Below are 19,087 nucleotides of genomic sequence, written 5' to 3'. Positions count from 1 at the left end.
AACAACACAGTACTGGAACGTGCTGGAATCCCTAGCATGTATGCACTGCTGAAACAGAGTCGCCTGTGTTGGCTCGGTCATGTTGTGAGAATGATGATGGCCAGATCCCAAAGGATCTCCTCTATGGTGAACTCGTGCAAGGAAAGTGCCCTACAGGTAGACCACAGCTGCGATACAAGGACATCTGCAAGAGGGATCTGAAGGCCTTAGGAGTGGACCTCAACAGGTGGGAAACCCTGGCCTCTGAGTGGCCCGCTTGGAGGCAGGCTGTGCAACATGGCCTTTCCCAGTTTGAAGAGACACTTGGCCAACAGTCTGAGGCTAAAGGGGCAAAGAAGGAAGGCCCACAGCCAGGGAGACAGACCAGGGACAGACTGCACTTGCTCCCAGTGTGGAAGGGATTGTCACTCCCGAATCGGCCATTTCAGCCACACTAGACGCTGTTCCAGAACCACCATCCAGAGTGCAATACCATATTCTTCCGAGACTGAAGGTTGCCAACAGAAAGATATCAATTGAGCTGCTATGACATCATGGAATGTTTACACTAAGTTTCCTACTGTTTCATACTACGAGGAAAGTGACAGGAACAGAATGTTGGCAACAATGCAGGATCTATAACAGGTGTCTGACTGGAGTGACCAACAAACAGGAAGAACTGATCGTGGTCTGGAAAGGGGCCTTATGGGGGAAAAACAGGAACAAGGATATAGTGCTAGAACAGACCCAAAAGACAAGTTGGCTAAAGGAAGGGAACAGTGAAATGAAATGCAGGGATTTCAGAAAGCTGGAAATGGTAGGAGAGGCCAAGGCCTGCGAGAAAAGGATATTCCTACTGGGGACCCCTGTTATCAAGCTAAGGGTACGAACTAAAAGGAAGGACCAAGTTCTTGCAGCGACTCCTCCAAAGGAAGGGATCATCCTGCCCCCATGGACCAAATCTGGAAGCAAAGAATTCTTTAACCCAGCAGTCTCCAAACTGCTGTGACTGTTGCGTTGGCGAAAAGCCCTCCCCAGGCACTTACCATTCCATCATGACGCCACTTCATTTCCAACTCGATTGCTGCGCAGTGACACTCTGTGCAGCCGCTTCTATTGCCCAGCATTCCCGCAGGCTGTGCAGCAGGATGTCTGAGTGCCCCGGTGCAGCGACTGAGTTGGAAATAAAGCGGTGCTATGGCGGAATGGTAAATGCCAATCAGGACAGGGAGGGCTCTTGCCATCTGCATTCGGGGTACCAGAGTCCAGAGACAAGATGCTGAACTCTAGCATCTTCCCACTTCTTTTGCCTTTACCATACCTAGGGAAAGAAGCTGGTCAATGCCTCGAAGGACTCGCACGCACTCCTCGTCTCGGGAATGGGCCCCCCATTCGCCTTCCTGAGGTTTGTACAGCAGAGAGGCCAGTTCCTCTGTCGTCACGGGAACTCCGGCTCCCACCTCCTCTGGATAAGCAGCTGCAGTAAGCGGAAGCCTGCATTTAGTGTCATGCTACTATCACTGTAATTATAAATTCCAATAGATGCTAAAAGGGGATGGGGGAAGAAAAAGTTATATTTACTTCCTTCTGGGATTTGCTCCATGTCCCAGGGGCTCATTTTTTCTCTTTCATTATTGTCCCAGCTGTTAAAAAAAAAATTAAATATGTAAAACATTCATCAATCTATGCAGAAAAAGTAAGATACTGAGCAAAAGGTTGTTGGTTCATGTTGTGCCTGTCTTGACCTGATGACAGGTGGCTTGATGCAAGCCATTCAACTCTTAGCCTCTTCACCACACATGTACTACAGGGTAACAATAGTGCCTACCTTACAGGATCAGGCATGTAAAGTGCTCTGAATCCCCTAAAGTGATTTACATACCCACACGCTACCTATGCTGGTGGTTATCAAGTTTGGACTGTAGACCGCTGCTAATTCTTATCTAGATTGTAAGCCTCTTGGGGCAGAAACCCATCTTTTCACCCTTTTATTTAAAGCTTTTATTAAAGGCTTTTACATAACACTCTGCCGCAGGCTATAGGAGTCCTGACTGTCTCATTAACAGCTACTTTGTTGTGCTTTGAATGTGGAGCTCAGTAAATGCTCCAGAAGGCAGCTTCCACCCCCGCCCCCACCATAACAGGATAAAAACAGAGACTTGGAATTGGAATGTGAGGGCTAGAGTTGGAATGCACAAAATTACACATAGCCCTGCTTTTAGAAATCCTTACTGGACACTGTAGCACTGGAAGGAGCTATCTGGGTATTCCGTCTGGAACGGCTGTTGACTCTCCACAGTTCCAAACCACCAGGCATCATCAATGATGCTGCGAAATCTATCCCCTGCAATAGAAGAGTTGGAGTGAGCCAAGTGATACCTGAGAACTCTAGGACAGTGGTCAGGGAACAGGGGTAAATTACCCCAAATGGGGTAAAAGTGAAAATCTGGGGGTAATGAGGAGGTTGCGCTGGCCAATGGCGGAACTATCGGCATAGCAGCAGTTATTACGGTCCATTATAGCACGGACGGCCAGTGTCAGTGTGTGTCAGTGTCACCGCATCCTCCTTCTCTGCTCTGCTCCCCCCCCCCCGCTCTCTCAGTGGACTGCTCCAGCGTTTACGTGTATGGCGCAAGCGCTGTAGAGAGAGCGGGTACCACCTGATCCAGAGCCGCCATCTTCAGTCTGCCTGCGAGGAGTGTCAGACGAAGAAGCGATAGGTAAGGTTGCCTTACCTAACTGTGTGCGGGCGCCGGGCGGGGAGGTAGCGGAGGGAGTCAGCGCACCCGCTCTCCACCCGCTCCAGGGGGCCGGCAGCGGGCTGGTGCGCTGTGTGCACACCGCCCGCTGCCCTGCTCCCTTCCGCTCACCTTCAGATGCGGTGAGCGGAAGGGAGCAGGCGATACACTCAGGCTGTATCCACAGCCTGCGTGTATCGCAGCCGCCCGCTCTCTCCGCTCTGTGCGGGAGACTGGAGCTGCCCGGCGCTGTAGTGATGATGTCATCACACAGCGCCGGGCCGTCAGTGTCTCCCGCCTACCTTTGCGAACAAGGATTTTCCACTCTTACGAACATAAAAACAAAGACAAGAAATCGATTGGACCCGGAAGACTGTATCCATATTGCTCTGACATCAAAATGTCCCAATATTGATGATCTCGTATCCAAGATGAAGCAACATCATTTCTCCAAAACCTGAAGTTTTCAAGTAAGTTGAAGCTTTCAAAGTAATTTTAAATACAGTATTTGAATTCAAAATGTTATTGGATGTATGATTTCCTTACTTTCAAATCAAGGGGGTAACGTCTGCGTTTATAAATTTTTTGGGGGGTAAGAGGTAAAAAAGTTCCCTGACCCCTGCTCTAGGACAAACAAAGCACACGTATCAGAAACACTGGGTTGGAGCTCAGTATTAAAGCAGCTATCTGCATGCAGAAGGTGCCAGTTTCAACCCCTGGCATCTTCAGGACAGGACAGAGAAAGATCCCTGTCTGAGACACTCAAGAGCTGTTGGGTGGAAAAATCTGACCTAGATGGACCAAAGATTTGATCTGGTATAAGCCAACTTCATGTGCTCCGAATCTACAGGGTGTCTCCAAAAAAAAAGAGAAGAGAATAAAAACCTTTTAATGAGCTCTAAGGCAGGGGTGTCCAAAGTTTTTGACAGGAGGGCCACATCAGCTCTCTGACACTGCGTCGGGGGCCGGGGAAACATTTAGACACTAATGGGGAACATTTCCAGCACTTGGTCTAATTCATTAACTAATTAATCAGTTCATTAACTGGGTCAAGCAACTACTTCTGTATACACCGCATGTGTGAATTTTAGTATTATGTGTGAATTACAGCATAAAATTGACACCATAAAGTGTGCACAGTTGGACCTCTGTAATCCGCGGGGATCCCGGACCCCTTGCAGATACCGAAACCTTGTGAATTAGCAAATCTGCAGGTCCAGCCCATAGGACCTCCAGACGTGACCTCCAGACATGACCTCCATAGGACCTCCAGATGTTCTCTGGTCACACCTGAAGGTGTTCTGAGGCCCAGAGAAGCAGCATGTGGGCCTCAGGAACACTTCCGGAGCTGCCAGCAAGGCACTTCCAGTTTTTGGCCTTCCAGTAGACCTGGAGGCCTTCCTGAGGCCTGCAGAGGCCAAGTGCAGCCTCTCTGGGCTTCAGAAAGCCTCAGATTTGACCAGAGAACATCTCCGGACATGTCCAGAAACTCAAGTCTGGCCCGCCACCACAGATTTGGAACCTATGGTGACTTAAATCCACATGACCCAAATCTGTGGATACGGAGGACAGAACTGTACACATTTTCACAAGATGCCCTGTATTTCTTTCTTCACAAAAAAAAATCTTGTCCTGGTGTTTGAGAAGAAAAAAAGTAGCTGCCTCACCAAAAACTTGCACTTACCGATCTGCCAATTCCTTTCTTTGGCTTCATTGTAGAACTGATGCAGCACAAGGAAATCAATCACATCTGGCATGTCATGGTATCTGAAAAAGAGAAGTGAAGTATCTTCAGATAGAAGAGGTAGGATGCACACAGGCACAGCTCACTTCTGGGCATTCTTCTATAAAAGTCATTTGTAACTTCATAGGTCCTGACTTACTATTCTAATCTAAAGCACAGAAACATAATTATCTCTACTACATGTTGCACAGTCAGCAGTTTCAGTTTGGATACATGATTTAATAATACTTAGTTTTGTAGAGCACTTTCTTAGTGTGCACATGTATTATAGATGGGAACCTCACAACAAGCTTGTAAGGCAGCAATTTTCAACCACTGTGCCATAGCACACTGGTGTGCTATGAATGGTCTGCAGGTGTGCCATGGGAATTTGGGGGACAATCATTCCAGTGTGAATTCTTTTAAAAGGAGACTGGACAAATTAAAGTCTAACAATGGCTACTAGCAGCAATCACCGCTAGTCGTATGGCAGACAAAGTCATAGATTAATTATGCACTATATTAAGAAATGCATCCTTTTGTAAACTATATGCTTCAGGTTCAGAGGAAGACATCTCTCCGTGCCATCATCAGGGCAGCATGGATAGGAGATGGACTTGCCTTCATCTCCAGCTTGTTGGCCTCCCAGAGACATCTGGCTGACCACTCTGGGAAACAAGATGCTGGACTAAATGGGTCTTTGATCTGATCAAGCAGGGCTGATGGTCTTACGAAAGGATACAAATACAATTTAATTTAATTTAAAACAAATTAAATATATACATACATAGTGATGTCACACCAGTCATTTGTTTTTCTAAACACTATTACAACAGCAACAACAAAGTCTTGCAACACTTCGAAGACGTTTATTTCAGCAAAAGCTTCCATGGACTATAAGCCATCCATCTGAACCCCATGAAAGCTAATGCTGAAATAAATGTGTAAGTCTTTGTTAAGGTCTCATAAGAGTCTTTGCTGATTTTACCGCTACAGACCATGACTGCCACACTGGAAGTTTTAACCATGATTTGGAGTACATTTTTTCAGTGATGGGAGGGAAGAAGTGCGACGGCAACAGACACATATGCGCCCAAAATGTTTACTTAAAGCCTTAGGTCAGTTACTTACTTAATGGAAAATGATTCACCAGTCATTTTGCCTGAGATCGGATCAAGAAAGGCAAGTTTCAAGCAGCAAAGTGTAGGTGGTCCAACTTCATACTTAATCCCCACAATCTTCACAAACTCTTGTTCCTGTTTGCAAGCAGCAGCAAAGGTAAAAGTTTTTTGTGTTTTATTGTGAAGCCACCCTAAAGGGGAATGTTAAATATATTTCTGCACATAAACACAAAAGGCACCCATCACTGTGTTCCACCATCTGTGCTTAACCTAGTTTAGAAAGAAAGTTTATAGAAAAAAGTCAAAACTTCCCAATGCCATTGAAAAGCCCCAGACCCACCTCAAAAAGCAGGCAACCAATAATTTTTGCAGGTATGATGCTGGGTTTGTGGAGTGTTAATAAAGGTGAAGTAAACACTGTCCACTTAGATATACCAAGACTCACTCAGCTAGCTAGCACACTCTCCCAACCCCTTTATTCCAAATCATATGCTCCAAAGGAGTCTCAAAATTGCTGGCCTTGCCTGTGTAATCTAAGCAGTGACCAACCGGCATAGGTGTAGCTTACTGATGAATGTGAGCAAAGGAACAAGAAGCCCAGATTGGCTTGAAACATCAGCACATCTGCTACAAGGACATGATAGGAGAGAAACACATTTGAACTCCCATTCAGTCATAAAGTTTACTGGATGACTGTGGTGCAGTTGTTTTCTGAGCCTAACCTACTTCACGGGGGAGTGGGAAAAGCCATCAACACATTGAGCAAAGCAAACAAATGCAGAAGGGGTTTTAGATGCTGCCCTCTGACTACTTCAAAATTGGCACAAATCAAGTTTTCGCTGAAAACTGGAAGTGATGTTTTTAGACCTTCCGGAGGTCTCAGAAGAGCCTCTGACGTCCTGTAAATGGGCCTGAGGAAAAAGAAACTGGGTGGCAGGGGAAAGGGGATTGTGGTGGCACCCCCACTGGAGGGGTATTTGTCATCGTCGTCCCCAACCTCCCCAGCTATGCCAGTGATCATAAACTATTCAAGAAGGCCACGCCATGTGTGGAAGTTGTATGGAAAGCCACAACGCATATTTGTTGTAACTACCACAATTTTGATTCCAGCTCTGTTGAAAAAAATTTTTGCATTCCATTCTCTTTACACACACACACACACACACACACACACATAAACATTCACTGCCCATCTTTTTTACCTTTCTCCTTTCCTTCATCTGAAGTACTCATTTAATTGGAGTTAATGGAAGGAAAACAAGAAGTTTTCCTCTCTCTCTCTCTCTCTCTCATTGAGACATGCTCTGCTCCCAGGACAAGACACACACTTGTTCAGGCTCAATCTTGACACAGTGAGTCAGATCGAGTTCATGCCCTTTTTCCATGCACTCACACCCAAATGCTGGGTCTGTGACATCTGGTCAGGCAGTCACTGCATATGGGCTGAATAAGGCTCTGAGCACTGGATTGCTAGCAGGGGATGGGCCGCAGTCAGAGGTTCGGGTTGGAGGCTTATGTAGGCCTTGCTTCACTTGCCTATACCATGAAAGTGAGTCAAGTTGAGAGTTCTTAGAGACACAATGACTGTCTCAAATTCATCACATCAATTATAACTGGCGTCTGAAGATAAAAATATCACTCTGAAGTTCAACTTACCCTGAGTTCCATTTTATTCCACGGTTGCTTCTGCATATTAACACTGTAAATTTTTCCTTTCCTAACGGCACGCACATAAGCTTCATGCCCTTGCCTGAAATAGATAATCTAAAAGAAAGGAGAAAGCATATTAATGCTACTCATCCATCAAACCTAGTCTCCAAGTAATACATGGTTAAAATGCCAGATTCTCAAAATAAATGCCCCCAAGTTTTAAATGCATTAAATTTAAGAGAGTATCAGAGGCAACAAAAGGAGAGCACAAGAACACCACGTGTTTCGCAACCCACAACACTTCTTCAGGAGCAGAATACTCAGTTGCCTGTCCACAATTCCGCATGCCGTGGTGAGTGTTCAATCACCCTCTTCCAAGAGTGAAGAACCCCTCCTTGTTTTGGAGCTGAGGCTGGGGCCAGGTTAGTCCTGCAGTGGAGCTGCACTTCTGAGGTGCTCCCTCTTCAGCTGGGTTGAGACAAGGTTGGAAGGAAGACTGGTACACTTTTTGCCTCTGCATTTTCAAACACCTTAGAGGAAGCAGACCTCCTCATGGGCCTCTTCAGCCTAGAAAAGTTTGGGCCTCTTCAGCCTAGAAAAGAGACGCCTGAGGGGGGACATGATTGGGACATATAAAATTATGCAGGGGATGGACAGCTAGGGAGATGCTCTTTACACTCTCACATAACACCAGAACCAGGGGACATCCACTAAAATCAAGTGTTGGGAGAGTTAGAGCAGACAAAAGAAAATATTTCTTTACTCAGCGTGTGGTTGGTCTGTGGAACTCCTTGCCACAGGATCTGGTGATGGCAACTGGCCTGGACGCCTTTAAAAGGGGATTGGACAAGTTTCTGGAGGAAAAATCCATTACAGGGTACAAGCCATGATGTGTATGCGCAACCTCCTGATTTTAGAAATGGGTTATGTCAGAATGCCAGATGCAAGGGAGGGCACCAGGATGAGGTCTCTTGTTATCTGGTGTGCTCCCTGGGGCATTTGGTGGGGCTGCTGTGAGATACAGGAAGCTGAACTAGATGGGCCTATGGCCTGATCCAGTGGGGATGTTCTTATGTTCAAACACAAGCCATCCTCCCAACCCTGAACCTGAGAAGGAGGTGAAGAATCAGCTTTGCAGTTGGGCAAGGCTTCCCAGGTCAAAGTGCTCTAGGAGCTCATAGCAACTGGGGGGTGAACCTTGCTCCTTTTCCCAACTCCAAAATGGAAGGGGGGGGGCTGGGGGCTTGCATTTGTGCTGCAAGTTGGTGGCTTTTGGAGTGCAAGTTGGTGGCTTTTGGAGTGCCTCAGAAGTGCAACTTAACTGCAGGAACGACCCCCACCTTCAGGGTTATTAATTTTTAGACTGCATTTCCAGGAGAAGAGCTGAGTGCTGGGAACAGGGATGGGGGATTGTCTTGTCCTCATGCTAACTTTGGAGGTACAGTGTAAGATCAAGTGCAGGTTCCTGACAACCACTTGGTTTTGTCTGGCTATGAAGTCCAGCTGAAAATTGGGGTCCTCTAGCTAACCAACCGCAAATAATTACCCAAATCCAGCAAGTCTTAGTGGGCATAGATGTGGGCAGTATCCTTGATCATGTGGGGTTACCCATTCATTCTAACTGAAGGGTCAGATCCATGCACATAAAGGCATATATGAACAGAAAAGCTGCCACTGAACACAGCAGGGCTACTTACTCATGCCAGAGCCCCATTTCTACATCCCAGTATGCATGGGGCTTCACCATAAATGTAGGGGGGGTACCACCATAATTAAAATTAAATGACAACATGGGGAAATTTTCTAAATATGCATTAAATATTAAAGGTTGCCTCCTATGTCTCATTTTTACTGTGCAACCCTTTTCAGCAAGAATTCGGTCCCTGAAGCTAAATAAACAAATACTAATTTGTATTAGTAGAAGGAGTATTGTATTGTATTGTATTGTATTGTACTGTACTGTACTGTACTGTACTGTACTGTACTGTACTGTACTGTACTGGGCATGAGGTCTGGTCTAGAGGGTAGAGCCTCCGTTAGCCTGAAGATAACACCAGAAGGTTGCCAGTTCAAGGACACTGGCAGCTCCCTGGACGGCTAAGAATGGCGAGACCTTGAAGCAGCTGACAAGCCCAGCTGAGTGATTCCACCTGTTCTTGGTGTGAGCAAGAAGCGTTTTGGCTGCCCTCCAGGTGAGAGATGGAGCTGCTTGCCAGCCTGCGTGGGAGAACTGGAGACCAGAAGTGAGACCAAACCAGGAAGATCCATTCTGAAATGTTGTTGGTTGGTTCTTGAAAGAGAGAACCTTTATGATTGTAAAAATCCCCTTGAGGGATTTTGAAATGCCTGCCTATGTAACCGCCTTGAATAAAGTCAGAGAAGTAATCCGATGACCAGAAAGGCGGTATAGAAATACCTAGTTGTTGTTGTTGTTATTATTATTATTATTATTAATTACTACCTCATCTCCCATTTGCGGAACAAAGGGGGACCGCCGTGGAATGGTGTCCAAGATCCAATGGGGAGCAAACCATTCCTCAGTAGGTTCACCATCGATTGAAAGCAGTTCGCTGGGTTTCTTAAAACAAAAACACATTTCAGGTTTTACAGACAAGCAGAAATTGTCAAGCAGTGATTTACAACAGGGGTCTCTAAACTTTTTGGCCAAAGGGCAGCATCGAATATCTGGCACAGTGTCGAGGGCTGGGAAAAAAAATTAAATATAAAATTTAAATAAATACGTCAGAGATGGAACTTAGATGAATGAATAAATGAATGAATTGGTTCAAACATCTAGGATTTTTCCAAGCACCAACACAGTCCAAAGCACACACTTAAACGGACCCCAATTCCCCTACCCCACAAGCACAACTCCGGTTGTGTTTGACAACTGTGCCAGAGGCTCTCAGGGGATCAGAGGATGGCTGTGGGCTGGGGTTTGGAGACCCCTGATTTACAACACCAAAACATTTACATCCAATTATCTTAAGAACTGAGATACGACTGAAACACCTGCCTACCTTTTTCCGGGTCTGTTTGGGTTTCTTGCGCTTTTCGTCCTGTCCTTTGGGATTCTTTGCATTTTCGTCATCAGAGCTGCTACAAATTTTGCGAGCCGCCTGCCTAGTTTGTCTTTTTGGGGGCTGGAGATTTATCCCAGCATCTGCAGTCCAGTCAGAATATTCACTGGACGAATCGCTGAAAACATCACATAGCAACGTATTACGAGACAACAATGGAGGCGGGGGGGAGAAAGAGAGAGACACACACACACACTTTGAAGTACTGCAAAAAAAGTCTAGATTTCTGGGTAAAATCTACTCAGAGGAGTTGGTTCAATCAGAGGAATATATAAAAAGTAGTAATACACTGCAAGGAATTGCATCAAGGTGCAATTTTAGCAGCAAAGCCACCTAAAACTAAGTTTACTGTATACTGATTTGTGTTTCATAGCAATAAGTTCATCTCGACATGAAACCAAATGTAGTTAATTGTTAGAGTTCAATGCTACCTATAAGCAGACAGCCCCCAACCAACTCTTGGAGTACATTCACGTGGGCAACATATTAAGTCTGTGGGCGCAATCCTAACCCACTTTCTAGCACTGACATAAGAGCAATGCAGCTCCAAGGTAAGGGAACAAACATTCCCTTACCTTGAGGAGGCCTCCACGACTGCCACTAAACTGCAGGATGCAGCACATGTCCCATTGGCAAAGCTATGCCAGTGCTGGAAAGTTGGTTAGGATTTGGGCCTGTATTGCCTAACTTAAATGGTAATGATACCCAAGAGTACAGTTGCTGAAAGTGTCCCACCATGATGACGGCATTTCTGTGACCATCTGGTTGACATACTGTTAGCTTGTCCAGGTTTGGAGGAAAGGACGCAGCAGATACACAGAGGCAAAGCTTGCCTCCCAAAAGCTTGTCTACTTCCAGCTAGAAGCAGAAAAACTCCTGCTCCTTTGAAACCCAAAGGTGTACAGATCTCCAGATGTACCATGTTGGGAAAACAGAAGTTGCCCTATACTGAGTCAGATGGTTGGTCCACCTAGCTCACTCTACACTCATTCACAGTGGCTGTGCAGGGTATCCAATAGGAGTCTCTCTCTGCTCCAGCTACAGAGTGAATGAGGGACCCTCTGCATGAAAAGTATGTGCTCTACTGCAATCCCTCCCTAAGCAACCTTGCTCTAGCCTTGGGCAAGCCCTGCCCTCCCCACAGTAGTAAAGATGATCTTTCAAGTAAGTAAACAACATGCTCATTTGTAATTACAAAATGTGCTCCTCTTAACAGAAGACTGAAAAACTACCTGGAGCTACTTTCACTTTGCCACACAGCCACGTTGTCATCTACAGATACATCGCTTGTACCAACTGAGTCATCCTCCTGCATGGGGGGTGGGGCAAAAAGAACAAGGTTTGTTCATTTGCTCAATCTCTTTGATACAGTCACTTTTCAGCCTTATATGGTTTGCCTTTTGCACTCTATATCCCTGCAAATACTCCTACTACACTTCCAGGGATGTACATCAAAAGGACATCTTGTCTGTCAATGGTGAGCTGACACAAAGGAACACAATCAGTAGTTAGGGGAAACTAATGTAGGAGTTGCTCTGGACAACAAACACACTGAACAAGCAGGAAGATCAAGCATAATAATGCTTAACACTTGTACAGTGCTTTCTGAGTGTGCAAACTGCTTCACACATATTAGCTTGTAGTAGTCCCCCACAGCCACTCTGTAAGGTAGTGATTCCCCACATTGCAGGTGGGCTGAAGACAAAAGGGAATAGATTGCTTAAGGTTACCTAGTGAACTCATACTAGAGGTGAGATTTAAACCAGGGAAGTTTCAATTTGCAAATCAGTCTCTCAGCCCACCAGCTTTCAAAGGGCAGGCTTCCCAAACATCAAAGCAGTGGTGTCGCTAGGGAGTACGGACCACACTGGGTGATGCAATCAGGTAACACCACTAGTGACCAAAATTGTTAAATCTTGGTATTTTCAAATAATACCATCCTGTTATATATTATTTGATGGGTAATTTAATGCAGAATGCAATGGTACAAATCGCATTGACACATCTGTATTCTATCAAAATATATAAGCCAAAAAAATGAGAAAAGGAAAACACAACTGCCTTATGTAACAAAAAGCAGATTTCTTTAACTCAAAACTGACCAACGAGACTAATTGTTCCGAGAGACAATGACACAGCAGGGAACCAATTAGTATAAGTCAGTTCTCATTTCCATGTATCAGAACTCATAATAGAACTTTTATTCAGTTGTGTCATCAAGTTGACTGCTGGTTTTTTGTTGGTCACTGATTTGTTGGGTGACCCACATGGTTGAATACTGAAATGAGTTCATGGGGGTGACACCAACCCTTAGTGATGCTGCTGCGTTTAGGCTGTGCATATGATATTGTAATTTACTCGTTATGGGAGGTCTAATATGGGAGGAGGTCCATCATGGGGGTGACGTAAAAAACTCTCGCACCGGGTGACAAACTTTAGTGACACCTCTGCATCTGAGCTGCTCTTTAAAGCTCAAGGTAAATTCTCATTTTAGCCTACACCCCCAAAATTCTTTATCATACAGCTTAAGTGCTATACTATGCTCTATACTCACAATACCTACTATGGGAAAACAGCCAGCATTTCTCTCTTAAGAAGTTACTTTCACATTTATCGTGCAAGGAATTAGACTGGCACAAATCAAGGGAAGTCATCTGGATGTGTTTTGTTTGTCATTAAACTAAATCAGCCTACAAATCGCACCAGTTTAGGAACTGATACTGCCCCACAGCAAGAGGGATCCAACTTCTGCAAACAACTTCTGCTTAACAACACTACACATCTAATATATTAGTTACATTTGCTAACAGCTTGTGATCTAAAATTAAGAGTCATATTAAATTTCTTTTAGGAAAAGAAAATAATCTCAATGTGAAAACGATTTGCAAAACAAACAAAAATCCTACTACAAGAAAAAAAAATTCAGACACCAACCTCGGAGGAGCTTTCAGAATCTTCCTGGGTATGTGAATTTCTTCTTGGACCCTGTGAATGATGCTCAATGGTAGAGCGAGTCTGGTAAGCATGCTGGCGCTTGCGCTGGTTCCTTCGCAAAGATCGCCCGCTGCCAGGTTGATGGTCGCTCTTTCGTAGTACCAGTGAAAAAGAGAGAGACTTTAGGCAAGAGTTTGTCGCATAAATATCTTAAGACTGTGCAATCCTGTTGGTCTGGCTAACTAAGTGAATAACCTCCAAGGTCCGAGTGACCAAAATGATTACTGGGCTGGGACATTTCCCTTATGAGGAAAGGCTACAGCATTTGGGGCCCTTCAGTCTAGAAAAAAGGCACCTGAGGGGGGACATGATCGAGACATATAAAATTAAACAAGGATTGGATAAAGTGGATAGAGGGATGTTCTTTTCTCTCTCACACAACACCAGAACCAGGGAACATCCACTAAAATTGAGAGTTGGGAGAGTTACGACAGACAAAAGAAAGTATTTCTTTACCCAGCATGTAATTAGTCTGTGGAACTCCTTGCCACGGGATGTGGTGATGGTACTTGGCCTGGATGTCTTTAAAAGGGAATTGGACAAATTTCTAGAGGAAAAGTTCACCTCAGATTACAAGCTGTGATGGGTATCTGTAACCTTCTGACTTAGGTTACCTCAGAATGCTAGCTGTGAGGGAGGGTAACAGGACGCAGGTCTCTTGCCTTGTGTGCTCCTTGAGAGATGCAGGAAGCTGGATTAGATGGGCCTTTGGCCTGATCCAGTGGGGCTCTTCTTAAGTTATTATTAACAGTATTTAAATATACCGCTTTTCAATGAAAAATTCACAAAGCGGTTTACACACAAAAAATCAAATGTTCTCATGTTTCCTGTCAGCCTGGCTTTTCCCAATACAACTAACAAATCTAGATACTTCCTTCCCAGCACCACTCAAAACCATCCAAGCTGTGCACAGAGACCCCATATTTCTGCTTGCTTAGCAGACTCTGCACATGGGAAACATTTCAGAATGCAAGGAGCATTTCTTACCCTTTGAAAAGTATGGGAAGGTTTCCTCTTCTTTTCAAGAGTGTACAGACTAATTTCTAAATCCCCTTTGGCAGCTCGGCATTCCTCCTGAACTCTAAGCGGAATAAGAATAAACTCAGATGATCTGTGATAACCTGCAGCGTGTTCTTCTTAGGTTTAATTTTGCTTGCTACCAAATCATTTTTACTAGGACTTTTACTCATCATATATAATGTATATTATATGCTCATATATAACACCTGATTTTAGAGATGTCTCAGGCAATTATGTAGTCTGACCCTAAGCAATAACCCTCACATTTCCTAGAGGGGTATCAAGCATGGGGCAAATTACTGCAGCTCTGCTGGGTTGATGCTACTCCATTTGCACTCTGGGTCAAGTAGGGGCAGGGCAGTGGGGCAAGGGAGTGCTGGGAAATGGCAACGCACACAGAGGCACATTGCTATCCTCACTCCACTGTCATCTGCACCTGTCATGCTCACGTACGGCAAACCTGGAGAACTGCACTGCACGGATTAGTGTCATCCAGGATGTAAAACTGGGCCAGCATCTGAACAAGAAGTACAGGTGACAGTTGTAGCATTCAATGCATCACCAAGAGTCAAGTGGGGGGGGGGTGTGACATGGGGATTCTGATGCACTATATCAATTTTTTTAAAAGGAAACCGCCCCCTACACTGTGGCATTCTTGGTTTCATGAACTGTGACTGGAGTCACAACAGGTGACTAATTCACAATATCTGATTGGTCAATTGCCTGGTGCATTCCAGCCCTGTGCTTCTTTCAAATTTCATTGCTCTGTGCAAAAAGACGCAACAAAAGAAGTAAACAATAAGACAAGATGTTCAGCTAGATGGAGCTAAGCGGTACATGGGCTGAATCCTGAGCTGAATCAGTCCATCTAGATGTTTCTGCCAGTCCACACATGTTAAGAAAGAGTGAGAGGGGAGCTTTTCAGACCAGACTAGGCTGGATCACAAGATACAGGGCCTTCTGTTACCTAACATTAGATCTGATGTTTCACTGGGTTGGTTTTGCACATTATTCCAAACAGTTAACAGCAAATGCTTGCATAAAGAAACCCAAAATATCCTTCTAAGTGGTCACCCAGTCATCCTGTTGACTATACTCTTTTACCTGCTAACCCCAGGATGCAACTCATTCACCACGACCCTCCTGCTCCACGCCATGAGGTCTCTCTCAGTGGCCATCTGACTTCTAGGGGCATTGTGGTGCATTTGTCGGACGCCTTCTATCTGACCGCTCCGCCGAAGTCCGACGTTTGGGGGGGAAGCCATATCCAAACTTGGACTTCGCAAAGCTACCCAAAATAAATAAGTCATAACTAATCAATATTGTCACAATGGTTGCTTGTCATACAAGAACATATAATTCAGGGTTTTTTACATTTTTCTAGAAGAATAAGAGGAAGCCACTCTTACTGTTAATAGGCTGCAATCTGTTTTGTGGGGGATTTGGAGGAACTTCACCCTCATTGAGCCTTCTCAGATCTTGCTCTCTTTGCAACTCCCTAATCCTTCCATCAAGGATGCTCTCTTCTGCATCGTTGGTTTGCTGCCCAATTACTTGCTCTACAACCTCACCATCACCTGTGCAAGATGAAAAAGTACAAAGAGCACTATTTGAGCTGTACCGACCATCTAAGTTTGATGGCGTCCGTTCCCAACAGGTCAGCTTTGGGAGGACTGAAGTGGGGTAAGGTTTCACTGCATTGTTAGCAGACTAGGACCAAGCAGGGAGGACCTGTGCATATTTTTTTTTCTTGAAGACAGATCCTGTGAAAGCTTGCCATACTACTCAAAAGACTGCTTCCAGCTGGATCACTGCAACACTGACTGTCACACATTCTGTGACCAATGCAATTACTATGTTTTTATCATATAATAATAATAATAACAACAGGTATTTATATACCGCCTTTCTTGGTCTTTATTCAAGACTTTATTCAAGGCGGTTTACATAGGCAGGCTTTTATTTAAATCCCTTATTAAATAGGGATTTTTACAATTTGAAAGAAGGTTCTTTCTTTCAAGAACCACTACATTCAAGGTGTTTCGTTCCGATCTGGCTTCACATTCTGGCCTCCATCCTCCCACGCTCAGAGCAGATGGAATTGCTCGGCTTCAGCTTGTCAGCTGCTCCAAGGTCGCACGGTGCCGGTGGCCTCGAACTGGCGACCTTGTGGATGTTATCTTCAGGCAGACAGAGGCTCTACCCTCTAGACCAGACCTCCTGCCCCTATGTTATTGTTATTGCCCCTATGCCCCTATGTTATGACCAGACCTCCTCATATGTTATTTCTCCCTTTTTAGATCAAGCTCCGGTCTCCCGGTTTAATCCAAACCAAGCTATAAATTATCTGGGAATGCTGTGTTTGTACAGAATAGTTGGTGAGATTCCACCACCCTCTTCCCACAGCCCCATTCGCTTCCGCTCTATTTATAGGTGTACCATTTGCCACGTATCCCAGTTGAGGAATGAGTTGTTCATCTTTACAGTTTTCCCGCCCTGGGACGAGCCGCTGGTATCTGGTAGGGTGAGGATTTCCATCCACGTCTACCAAGAAGGGAGGAGGCATGAGATGCGGGGCCTGCTGAGTCTGTTCATCTAGCACATAGTTATTGGCGTCGCGGATCAGAGGGCGATAATCCGTATGGAAGAACATCTGGTCTGGAATCTACATGAGACACAAACGTAGGAATCAGTACAAATATATGAACTATTAAAAAAACCTTGTTCATATAATATATACAACAGATCAATATTAATAGTCCTTTATGGCCAGATATTTTTTGTCAAATGTTGGCATCCTTCAGTCTCAGAAGGATGACTACGGTATCGCGCTCTGAAGGGTGGTTCTGAAACAGAGTGTCCTCTCCTGGGTAAAGTAGATATGGAGGATAGACTGTTTCCCATGCAGCAAATCCCCCCTCTCCACGTCGCTGAAATGGTCCAATAGAAAGGCAGAAGCAAATACGGTTGGTTCCAGTGGCGTCGCAGGAGTTGCCAGAACGTGACTGTGTTCAGCCATGAACTGCCTCAGGGACTCTGGCTCCGGATTTTGCCTTGCGGTTGACTCCTGAAGCCTTTTCCATAACTGGATGTAGCCGCAAGGCAGTGGAGGTTTGGGATCAGCGTTTTCCTTCTCTCAGATGAGCTGCCTTCCCAGGCTGATGAGTCCCATCTACCCGGTGGCTGTTTAGTCGCCTCTTACAACAAGTACAGCCAAATTGAGGGCCTATTCTTATCCCCCAGTCCCCAGGGGTTGTCAAATGCATAGTTTGACTAACAGATGTTCTATCAGAATGTCTAAACAGAGTGGAATTACTCCAGAATAAGTAATCTGAGCATTAATCCAAATGCTATCAGTCTAATTCCTATTAGTAGAGGTGCTTGAAAACTGTGTTATTTATTTTACTCACAAGTATGCCCACTGTGTACATTAAGACTTCGGTTGTAATCCTAACTTACGCACAAGAAACAAACACCTCTACCTATTAGAAGCTCAGCATAAATAACTCTACATAATGGACACGATTCATGCACAAAAAGTTCAGCACTTTCAACTTCAACTGGAGAGATTTCAGCACTGTGCTTAACTTCCACTATTGATCAACAGGGTTTGAGTGCACTTCACTGTTGTTTTATCACAAACACAGAGAATTTATTTCTGCTGGAAATTTTACTCAAGAAAAAGCATGTCAGCCTACCTTTTCAAAATATTTACTGCAACCAAAACCAAACAGCAGGAGGTGTCCATGGGAGTCGGTGCACGCAAAATGCTGCCCATCTGGAGAGAATTTGCAGTCGAAGACAGCCCCATGGCCTTGACCCTCAATCTGAAAAACACACATTTCCACTTGAAACTGCTTATTTTTCTGGATAAACCTCAACAAGTAGTTTTCATTTATCTTACCCTGTTTCCTGAAATTACATGTTACCAGACTTGCTTGATCTCCAACAGGGTATTTCACTTAGCTAAACAACATTATGTGTGTGTGCAAATTAAGGCAATTGCAGCAATTTAATGCAATGCAGTTAAAACAAATCACATAAGGGTTCCTAGCAACAGGGCTGCACATGGGCAACTCTGGAGCACTCCATGAGCACATCACTGAGCTTCAGAGGGCCATGACAGGAGCTGACTCCGGCTGTGAGGCCACACACCTTACGGGGAACTCTGGTGGCAAACTGCCCCTCTAGCATAAAGAAAGGTGCAAGATTTTTGACACAAGATTATTCCTTGCACAGCATTTCACACGGAGCTCCCTCAAGTACAACAGCCACAGCCTGCCTTACCATGTTGAAATAATTGCGAATCTTTGTTCCTTTCTCAAGGTCCCAAATGAAAATGTTCCCATCATGGCCTGCAGAAAGCATGATCCTTTGGTCAAACGGGTGAGCTTCCAAAACGAACACTTCATCATCATGACCCTGCCGTAAGAGCAAAGAAGGTGAAATCTCCCAGAGCAGAAAAACCCATAACGGAACTTGAACTTCAAGTTGCAAGCCTGACACACACAGATGAAAATGATCTCCCAAAGCCTAGTTGTTATTGAGATGGTAAACCTCTACTGAGCCACACCACTACAGAGGGCAGGTTAAAAAACGGGATCTGAAGTCACTTCCGGGTTCGCAATAAAAAACAGGAAACTGCTTCTGATTTGCACTGCACTGAAAACACATTTTCCTGGTTTCCTGGCTCCTGACATTCCCTTCCTGGCTTGGGGCTCTTGGCGGGGTGCCTGATCCCCCCTGGACCTGCACAAGCTTCAGGTAAGCCAGAAACCCCCC

General features: G+C 44.9%; 1 protein-coding gene across 2 annotated transcripts in view; it reads right to left on the bottom strand.

The window, feature by feature from the left end:
* BRWD3 (bromodomain and WD repeat domain containing 3) overlaps nt 1-19,087 on the bottom strand; it is a 69,009-nt gene that overhangs the window by 25,610 nt on the left and 24,312 nt on the right. For both annotated transcript variants that reach the window (XM_066639863.1, XM_066639864.1), the window contains exons 15-30: nt 18,593-18,727; nt 18,004-18,132; nt 16,745-16,970; nt 15,715-15,882; nt 15,410-15,593; nt 14,273-14,366; nt 13,226-13,375; nt 11,524-11,600; nt 10,232-10,409; nt 9,673-9,789; nt 7,218-7,325; nt 5,572-5,696; nt 4,402-4,484; nt 2,212-2,323; nt 1,561-1,622; nt 1,301-1,456 (exon numbers count right to left, since the gene is read on the bottom strand). In XM_066639863.1, coding sequence (XP_066495960.1) covers nt 1,301-1,456; nt 1,561-1,622; nt 2,212-2,323; nt 4,402-4,484; nt 5,572-5,696; nt 7,218-7,325; nt 9,673-9,789; nt 10,232-10,409; nt 11,524-11,600; nt 13,226-13,375; nt 14,273-14,366; nt 15,410-15,593; nt 15,715-15,882; nt 16,745-16,970; nt 18,004-18,132; nt 18,593-18,727 — 2,104 coding nt within the window. The remainder of the gene's footprint in view (nt 1-1,300; nt 1,457-1,560; nt 1,623-2,211; nt 2,324-4,401; nt 4,485-5,571; nt 5,697-7,217; nt 7,326-9,672; nt 9,790-10,231; nt 10,410-11,523; nt 11,601-13,225; nt 13,376-14,272; nt 14,367-15,409; nt 15,594-15,714; nt 15,883-16,744; nt 16,971-18,003; nt 18,133-18,592; nt 18,728-19,087) is intronic.

Source organism: Tiliqua scincoides, chromosome 12, assembly GCF_035046505.1.
Source record: "Tiliqua scincoides isolate rTilSci1 chromosome 12, rTilSci1.hap2, whole genome shotgun sequence".
NCBI lineage: Eukaryota > Metazoa > Chordata > Lepidosauria > Squamata > Scincidae > Tiliqua > Tiliqua scincoides.
Note: the sequence above shows the minus strand (reverse complement) of the source record. Positions and strands in the feature narration are given on the sequence as shown.